The 10000-nt window shown below is 44.4% G+C and overlaps 1 protein-coding gene across 1 annotated transcript in view; it reads right to left on the bottom strand.

Moving 5' to 3' along the window:
• Positions 1-10000, bottom strand: part of LOC128379904 (calcium/calmodulin-dependent protein kinase type II subunit beta) — a 49871-nt gene that overhangs the window by 26284 nt on the left and 13587 nt on the right. Inside the window, 2 exon segments of the mRNA XM_053339542.1 lie at positions 3656-3690; positions 7469-7540. Of these exon segments, the coding sequence (XP_053195517.1) occupies positions 3656-3690; positions 7469-7540 (107 nt within the window).

The following is a 10000-nucleotide window of genomic DNA, read 5'->3' as shown; positions in this document are numbered from 1 at the left end:
AAGGAGAGAAGAAGAAAGAGGAAGGCAGGAGGGAGGGAGGAAAGAAGGTAGGAGGGAGGGAGGAAGGAAGGAAAGAAGGACAGAGGAAGGAAGGAAGGAAAGAAGGAAGGACGGAGGAAAGAAGTAAGGAAGGAAAGAAGGAGAGAAGAAGAAAGAGGAAGGCAGGAGGGAGGGAGGAAAGAAGGTAGGAGGGAGGGAGGAAGGAAGGAAAGAAGGACAGAGGAAGGAAGGAAGGAAGGAAGGAAGGAAGGAAGGAAGGAAGGAAGGAAGGAAGGAAGGAAGGACGGAAGAAAAGGGGCTGGAGGGAGGAAAAACAGATGAAAGGAAGGAAGGAAGGAAGGAAAGAAGGAGCTAACCACAGATCCATATTTTGTGCATCCGAGTCATTATCACACACACACACACAGGATCTGTGTTCTGATGAAACATCATGTTGTGTGAACATGATGCAGATCTGATGCTGATGATAAAGTTTTTATCTGCTGCAAATCAGAGTTATATAAAATATTATCGTGCATGAACAAGGTCCGAACTTAGTGTGAACAAAATCAACAAAGACCCCGTCTGTTTTGACTGTTCCTTTCCTTCCTTCCTTCTTTCCTTCCTTCCTTCCTCCTGTCTGTCCTTCCTCCCTCCCTCCTTCTCTCTTTCCTTCCTCCCTTCCTCTTTTCCTTCCTCTGTCCTTCTTTCCTTTATCCCTCCCTCCCTCCCTCCCTCCCACCTTCTTTCCTACCTCCCTCCTACCTTCCTTCCTCTGTCCTTCTTTCCTTCCTTCCACTTTTCCTTCCTTCCTCCTTCCTCCCCTCCTGCCTTCCTTTCCTTCCTCCCTTACTTATTTCCTTCCCTCCATTCCTTCCTCCCTCCTTTCCTTCCATCTTCCTTCCTTTCCTTCCTCCCTTACTTCTTTCATTTCCTCCATTCCTTTCTCCCTCCTTTCCTTTCCTCCATTCCTTCCTTACTTCCTCTGTCCTTCCTTCCTTTCCTTTCTCCCTTCCTCCCTCCCTTCTTCCTTCCTTTCCTTCCTCCCTTACTTCTTTCCTGTCCTCCATTCCTTCCCTTCCTTCTTCCTCTTTTCCTTTCTCCATCCCTTCCTCTTTTCTTTTCGCCCTCCCTCCCTCCTACATTCCTTAATTCCTTATTTCCTCTGTCCTTCCTTCCTTTCCGCCCTCCTTTCTTTCCTTCTACCTCCCTTCCTTCCTTAACTCGAGGAGGGTTAATAACAGAAACGAGCACTTCTCATGCTGCAAATTACTCAGATTACATTGAAAATAACGAGAAAATATCTAATTACCACTTCCTTTGAGACTTTCAGGTTCTGTTTTGTGTTCAAGTTTCTGCATCGAACACTAATTTAAGAAATGACCTACAGATCATACATTAAACTGCTCATCCAGCGTTTACACAGAGGCTTCACATTGATTCATGCTAATACACAGCAAGCATGACAACACAGAAAATGCACACACACACACACACACACACACACACACACACACACACACATAAACACACACACACACACACACACACACACACACACACACACACACACACACATAAACACACACACACACACACACACACACACACACACAAACACACATTTACAACAGTGCAGAGTACACAAACACTTTCAAGACCTGACAGAGTGCAACAAACTACAAACTACAACCACTAAAAAGAAAGCAAGACAGGAGCTAACAGAGTTAACAAGGCTAACCGAGCTAACAGAGTTAACAAGGCTAACCGAGCTAACAGAGCTAACAAGGCTAACTGAGCTAACAGAGCTAACAAGGCTAACTGAGCTAACAAGGCTAACCGAGCTAACAGTGCTAAGAGAGCTAACAGAGGTGCAGCGTCAGTCTCATCCGAGTCGCTGCAGATTCAGCGTCTCGCTTCAGGAAATGAAAGTGCAGAGACTAATTCTTTAATGAGCTTTGGCACTATGAAATATTTCAGGTAGGAAAAACGTCTGCAGTGGAGTGATGCAAAGAGCTAAATGTGCCAAAACCTAAAAGTGTCTAAAAGTAGAGACGAGGCAGCACAGAGGAGTCCATCAAAGTGAGAAAAGTGTAGAGCTGAAATCAATTAAGGGTGATAAGTGTAATAGCTTTATTTAAGGTGGAATTTTTGTATTGAATACATATATTGCTGTTTTTAATTCTTTGAAATCAAGGAAGGAAGGTAGGAAGGAAAGAAGGAAGGAAGAAAGGAAGGAAAGAAGGAAGAAAGGAAGGAAAGAAGGAAAGAAGGAAAGAAGGAAGGAAGAAAGGATAGTTGGAAGGATGGAAGGAAGGAAGGAAGGTAGGAAGGAAGGCAGAAAGGAAAGATGGAAGGAAGGACAGATGGAAGGAAGGAAGGAAGGTAGGAAGGAAAGAAGGAAGGAAGGACAGTTGGAAGGAAGTAAGGAAAGAAGGAACGAAGAAAGGAAAGAAGGAACGAAGGACAGATGGAGGGAACCCTCCTAACCCTGATTATACTTTGCAGCTTCATGGCTGCTGACTTGAGAAGCTCCTTCAGTTACATTCACTTCCTTCATTTTTCTTTAATGATGATTTAAAAATAAATGTTGGCTCACATTATGTGAGCACGACTTCCTGGAGAGGAAAAACATTTGATATAATATTTACATATTTAAAAACGTGTATTTTGTGTGTTTTTGCATTTTCCTACTGTGTGAAACTCGAATGTTTATTATCTATTTATTGATTTATAGGTGGTTTCTACACTATGTGCTGTGCTTCTGCTTTAACCTTCCTGTTGTCCTCGAGTTAAGGAAGGAAGGGAGGAAGAAGGAAGGAAAGGGGGGAGGGAGGAAGGAAGGAAAGGAGGGAGGGGGAAAGGAAGGAAAGGAAGGGAGGGAGGAAGGAAAGGAGGGAGGGAGAAAGGAAAGGAAGGAAGGATGGGAGAAAGGGAAGAAAGGAAGGACGGAGGAAATAAGGAAGGAAGGTAGGAAGGAAGGGGGAAAGGAAAGAAGGAAAGACGGAGGAAATAAGTAAGGAAGGTATGAGGGAGGGAGGGAGGGATAAAGGAAAAGAGGAAGGAAGGAAGGAAGGAAAGAAGGACAGAGGAAACAAGGAAGGAAGGGAAGGTAGAGGGGAGGAAAAGAGAGAAGGAGGGAGGGAGAAAAGAAGCAAGGGAGGAAGGAAAGGAAGAAGGACGGAAGGAAGAAAGGAAAGAAGGAACTGTCAAAACAGACAAGGGTCAATTTGACCCGGGAGGACGACAGGAAGGTTAAGTTTTTGCCCTTAAAACAGCTCCTCTAATCTACAACACACACAGAGTCTCCATTCAGTAATATAGTGAATGAATGAAATCAAGGGCAAAAAGTACAATAACATAAAAAAGGGAAATGACATAAACATTTCACATTTCTGCTTAAGCTGCGCCTTTAAGGTCAAAAAAAAAAAAAAAAAAAAAGAAAATATAAAAAGAGCGAACGCCACAAAGTCAAATCACCCGGAACGTATTGCAGCTGCCTTTGATAGAAAATATTTATGGAATAATAAAAGTAGTTCAGAGAGCGCAGAGCGGAAGGTCAGCCAAGGATATAAAGAGGAAACGAGGCGGATAAAGACAAGAAGAAGAAGAAGAAGAAGAAGAAAAAAAGAAGAGGGGGAAAAGAGGAAAAGAGAAAAAGAGAAAGCTAGCTTACCTTGACATCAGCCTTCTTATTGAGGAGACTCTTGGCTGCTGCAGAGAGGCAGAAGGACACACCCTCAGATGGAAGAGTACACATCATAAAAAATACACCTTTCAGATGACCAGCAGCTCTCTGAATCACCTACACACACACACACACACACACACGTGCACGCTCACACACACATGCACGTGCACGAGCTGCAGATGCACGGTCACCTGCTCATCAACTGGCTCACTTAACTTTTAAAAAATGCACGTAGAGTGACGAAGCTTATCTCCTATTTCTTCTTCTTTTAGCACTCTTAACAGCTGGATTTATCCCTCCCCTCTTATAAAAAAAAGAAAAAAAAGAAAGAAAACCCCTCCCTCTATCCATGTGAAAATACATTAAAGAACCCAACGAACACACACACACACACATTAAAAAAAAAAAAAAATCTCCATCCAACTGGCACCTCCTAACCCTGATCCACTGCCCAAAAGCATTAGATAAGCAGAGGGCATCAGGCATGGCGGGAAAAAAAAAGTCTAACTGATTCTCTATATAATCCAAATTCACTCACACACACACACACACACACACTCACACACACACACACACACACACACACGCACACACACACACACACAGAAAGCGAGAGAGAGAGAGAGAGAGAGGGGGGGGGGGGGGATTAGAAGAGAAAAGCATGAGGGGAAGTGGAATAGAGAAGCAGGTATGTGATAATGGGTTGGTTAATCTCAGTAGAGTAGGCTGGATTAAAGTTGGGAATCACTACAGAGTTCATTGACGGACAGAAGTTGTAAACATTTTAGCGTAGAGCAGAAAATAGAACATCAAAATATGTGGTTTTTGTTTTTTTAGGGTGATTTAATGCGGCCGGAAATAAAAGATAAAGGAGGAAAAAATCAGACATAAAAGCAAACACACTGTGTTTAAAACGAGGAAGGAAGGAAGGAGGAAGGAAGGAAGGAAGGAAGGAAGGAAGGAAGGAAGGAAGGAAGGAAGGAAGGAAGGAAGGAAAGGAAGAAGGAAAGAAAGGGAGGAAGGGAGGAAGGAAGGAAGAAAGAAGGTAAGGAGGAAAGAAGGAAAGGAGGGAGGAAGGAAGGTTGAAAGAAGGAAAGGAGGAAAGGAAAGAAGGAAGGGAGGAAGGAATGAAGGATGTAGGAAAGAAGGATGGAAGGAAGGAAGGAAGGGAGGAAGGGAGGAAGGAAGGAAGAAAGAAGGAAAGAAAGGAGGAAGGAAGGGAGGAAGAAAGAAGGAGAGGAGGAAGGAAGGACAGGAGGGAGGAAGGAAAGGAAAGAAGAAGGGAGGGAGGGAGGGAGAGAGGGAGAAAGGAAAAGAGGAAGGGAGGAAGGAAGGAAGGAAAGAAGGACAGAGGAAAGAAGAAAGGGAGGAAGGAAAGGAAGGAAGAAAGGAGGGAAGGAAGGGAGGAAGAAGGAAGGAAAGGAGGAAGGAAAGACAGGAGGGAGGAAGGAAAGACAGGAGGGAGGAAGGAAAGACAGGAGGGAGGAAGGAAAGGAGGAGAGGAATGAAGGAAGGAGGAGGGAATGAAGGAAGGAAGGAAGGAAGGAGGGAAGAAGGAAGGAAGAAAGAATATTTGAACAATTATTCCTTTTTTTTTTTTGCAACTCACATTCAAAAGCTGACATCTAAGCTTACACACACACACACACACACACACACACACACACACACAGCTTCCCTCCTAATTCCCTGCAGGTCATGTGACAGTATTGCACAACACAGTGAAGCTCTCGTAACCCACGACAAGCGAACGCATCTTAACAGTAATGCTCTTTGCTCCCAGATGAGACACGAGGCTGCTTACCTTGGCAAACATTTGAGAGGCATTAAGGGGAAGAAGGAGGAGAGAGGAGAGAGAGGGGGGGGGGGGGGGGTTAGGAAGGGTTATTAATCTTAGTGACACACACACACACACACACACACACACATTTTTGCAAGTGTCTTCTTCATCCGAGGGTTAGTGACAGGAGTATTAACCCTAACATACACATACACGTCTTTTAAAGAGAAGATTTAGGAAAAGGGATTAAAGCAAAGATGAAACACACACACACACACACACACACACACACACACACACACACACACACACACACACACACACACAGACACACACACACACACACAAGCTGAAGGATGGAGTGTGTGTGCTGCTGTGACATTTTTAGGGTGATTTCCATGTAATCAGTGTCACAGCAGCGAGAGGAACAGGAGCAAACAGTTTCTTTTTGGATGGTTCACATGCTCAGAGTTTAACTTTATTACATTTTATAACCTCTGCAAACATCAGTAGGAGTAGAAGTGATTTATTTTAGTGACTTATGAACTAGTTTTCCTAAAAGAATGCACATAGAAATAAAGAAATAACAATAAGGCATTAGCTCAAAGGGAAAACTAAAACATATTCCTTCCTACCTGCCTTCTTTCCTCTCTCCCTCCTACCTTCTTCCTTCTCTCCTTCCTTCCTTCTTTCCTTTCCTTCCTTTCCTTCCTTCCTTCTTTCCTCCCTCCTTCTCTTTCTTTCTTTCCTTTCTCTCTCTTCCCTCCCCTCCCTCCACCCCCTTTTCTTCCTTCCTTCTGTCCTTCTTTCCTCCCTCACTCCTACCTTCCTTCTTTCCTCTGTCCTTCCTCCCTTCCTTCTTTCCCCTTTCCTTCCTCCCTTCCTTCCTTCCTTCTTCTGTTTCTTTCCTCCCTCCATCCCCTTTTCTTCCTTCCTTCTGTCCTTCCCTCCTCCCTCCCTCCTTCTTTCCTTCCTTCCTTCCTTCCTACCTGCCTTCTTTCCTCTCTCCCTCCTACCTTCTTCCTTCTCTCCTTCCTTCCTTCTTTCCTTTCCTTCCTTCCTTCCTTCCTTCCTTCCTCCCTCCTTCTCTTTCTTTCTTTCCTTTCTCTCTTCCCTCCCCTCCCTCCACCCCCTTTTCTTCCTTCCTTCTGTCCTTCTTTCCTCCCTCCCTCCTACCTTCCTTCTTTCTTCTGTCCTTCCTTCTTTCCTTTTTCCTTCCTCCCTTCCTTCCTTCCTTCTTCTGTTTCTTTCCTCCCTCCATCCCCTTTTCTTCCTTCCTTCTGTCCTTCCCTCGTCCCTCCCTCCTTCTTTCCTTCCTTCCCTCCTTCCTACCTTCCTTCTTTCCTCTGTCCTTCTTTCCTTCTTCCCTCCTACCTACCTTCCTTCTTCCTCACTCTCTCCTTTCCGTCCTTCCTCCCTTAACCCTGTATCATCAAGTAAGACACAGATAAACCACCACTGTTGAATTACTAAAATATTATGTAGCTTATTTTATTATATTACTTCCTGTTGAAAATGTGTGTATCAATTATTTGAAGGTGGTGATATGAGCGCTGTAAGACAGGGATGTCAAACATGAGGCCCATGGGCCAGAACCGGCCCGCCAAGGCGTCCAATCCGGCCCACCTTCCTTCCTTCCCTCCTGTCATCTGTCCTTCTTTCCTTCCTCCCTTTCTTACTTCTTTCCTTCTTTGTTTCCTTCCCTCCGTCCTTCCTTTCCTTCTGTCGTTCCTTCATCTTCTTTTCCTTTCCTTCCTAATCCCTTTTTCTTCCTTCCTTCCTTCCCTCCTACCTTTCCTTCCTAATCCCTTTTCCTTCCGTCCTTCATTCCTTCCTTCCATTTGTCTTTCCTTCCTATCACTTTTTCCTTCTTTCCTTCCTTGTTTCCTTCCTTGTTTCCTTCCGCCCTTCCAAACGTTTCGACACAAATCTATCAAATTAAAATGAACTCTTTTTTAACCCTTTACAGTTATAAACTAACTCAGATTCAGGAGAAGTTAGGAGTTCGATGAGTTTACCTTGCTCCACGATGCCGGCGGTCGTCCCGGCGACGGCGCTGATGGAGGCGGGGGCTGTAGTCTGTCGACCCACTGAAACACACAGAGGAGAAGAAGAGAGGAGAAATGAGATGCTGATAAAGGAGAAGAGAAGAGGAGAGAAGAGAGGAGCTATACTGAAGCTCCTTTAAGTCATGCTCGCCTTTATACAAGTGTGACGGCTTTTTATTCATGACTCAATAAACACGCTGGTCACTTTCACATCGATGTCATGTTGATATGAGATCAGTGAACGCTGTATTAACCCTTTAACCCTCCTGTTGTCCTAGAGTCAAGGAAGGAAGGAAGGGAGGGAGGGAGGAAGAAGGAAGGAAAGGAGGGAGGAAGGAAGGGAGAAGGAAGGAAGGAAAGGTGGGAGGAAGGAAAGAAGAAAGGAAGGAAGGAAGGAAGGAAAGGAGGGAGGAAGGAAGGAGGGAAGGAAGGAAGGGAGAAAAAAGGAAGCAAAGGAGGGAGGAAGGAAAGAAGGGAGGAAAGAAGGAAGGAAAGGAGTGAGGAAGGAAGGAGGGAAGGACAGAAGGAAGGAAGGAAAGAAGGAAGGATAGCGGAAAGAAGGAAAACATGTAGAAGGGAGGGAGGAAAGAAGGAAGGAGTGAGGAAGGAAGGAGGGAAGGACAGAAGGAAAGGAGGAAGGAAAGGAAGGAAGGAAGGAAAGGATGGAGGAAGGAACGAGGGAAGGTAGGAAGAAGGAAGGAAAGGAGTGAGGAAGGAAGGAGGGAAGGACAGAAGGAAGGAAGGAAAGAAGGAAGGATAGCGGAAAGAAGGAAAACATGTAGAAGGGAGGGAGGAAAGAAGGAAGGAGTGAGGAAGGAAGGAGGGAAGGACAGAAGGAAGGGAGGAAGGAAAGGAAGGAAGGAAGGAAAGGAAGGAAGGAACGAAAGGATGGAGGAAGGAACGAGGGAAGGTAGGAAGAAGGAAGGAAAGGAGGGAGGAAGGGAGGAAGAAGGAAGGAATGAAGGAAAGAAAGGAGGGAGGAAAGAAGGATTTAAATAGTAGGTTTCATACTTTCCTTTAACATTGTATAACAGCTGTAATATATATAAATAGTAGATTCTGGACCACTGCAGGCTTAAAGATGTTTATTTAGAGTTTCTGTATCACTTTAAAAAGTCAAAATGGGTTTAATTTGACCCGAGCAGCATTATAAGGGTTACATGTTATACCTATCATACCTCAATCATTGTCCTTTATGCACAGAGTCAGTTTAACTCACCAGGAAACACTGTGAGAGTATAAGATTATTTTAGGGAAGCCTGAACTAATCAATCATCTCATATCAGATCTCTGAGTGTGTAAAACTATTATTTCCCCTCACGGAGCAACAGCAGCAGCAACGACTCTCCAGACTTTCAATTATCCTTCAAACCAACTGGTGGAATTAATAATAAACTGAACCAAGGAAACTCCAGCATGAGAGAATTAAACCAGCTACGAATCTGAACAGCTAGAATTCACTCTCTAATACAGGGGTGTCAAACATGCGGCCCGTGGGCCAGAACCGGCCCGCCGAGAGGTCCGATCCGGCCCAGTTTCCTTCTTCCTCTTGTCCTTCCTTCCTTCCTTCATTCCTTCCATCTGTCCTTCCTCCCTTTCTTCCCTCCTTCCAGCTTTCCTTCCTGTATACTCTTCCTTCTCCTCCCTCTTTTCCTTCCTTCTTTCCTTCTTGTCTTCTCTTCTCTTCCTTCCATCTGTCCTTCCTTCCTTCCTTCTTGTATTCTCTTCCTTCTCCTCCTTCTTTTCCTTCCTTCCTTCCTTCCATCTGTCCTTGCTCCCTTCCTTCCTTCTTGTCTTCTTTTCTCTTCCTTCCATCTGTCCTTGCTCCCTTCCTTCTCTTCCTTCCATCTGTCCTTCCTCCCTTTCTTCCTTCCTTCCAGCTTTCCTTCCTGTATTCTCTTCCTTCTCCTCCCTCATTTCCTTCCCTCCTTCCTTCTTGTCTTCTCTTCTCTTCCTTCCATCTGTCCTTCCTTCCTTCTCCTCCTTCTTTTCCTTCCTTCCTTCCTTCCTTTTAGTGGCCCGGCCCACATGAGATTAAATTGTGCTGTATGTGGCCCTTGAATGAAGATGAGTTTGACACGCCTGCTCTAATAAAAACTAAATTACATTCAGTGTTTTTTAATTAGAAAATAAATAATAATAATAATCTGTTATAGTTACTGATGAACATGTTGATTATTGGTTTGGATCATAAAGAAAAAGTCTGAACTATAAAACTGGATTCAAGCTGTGAATAAAGTGAACTATAAAACATAAATGAGCTCAACAGACACAGGTATAAGATGGAGGAGGAGGATGATGAGGAGGATGATGAGGAGGAGGAGGAGGAGAAGAAGAAGAAGAAGAAGAAGAAGAAGAAGAATAAGAAGAAGAAGAAGAAGAAGAAGAAGAAGAAGAAGAAGAAGAAGAAGAAGAAGAAGGAAGAGAAGACGGAGCAGAAGAGGGAGGAGGAGGAAGAGGAGCAGAAGAATGAGCAAAAAAGGAGGAGAGCCAGAAGACAAA

Source organism: Scomber japonicus, chromosome 19, assembly GCF_027409825.1.
Source record: "Scomber japonicus isolate fScoJap1 chromosome 19, fScoJap1.pri, whole genome shotgun sequence".
Taxonomy (NCBI): domain Eukaryota; kingdom Metazoa; phylum Chordata; class Actinopteri; order Scombriformes; family Scombridae; genus Scomber; species Scomber japonicus.
Note: the sequence above shows the minus strand (reverse complement) of the source record. Positions and strands in the feature narration are given on the sequence as shown.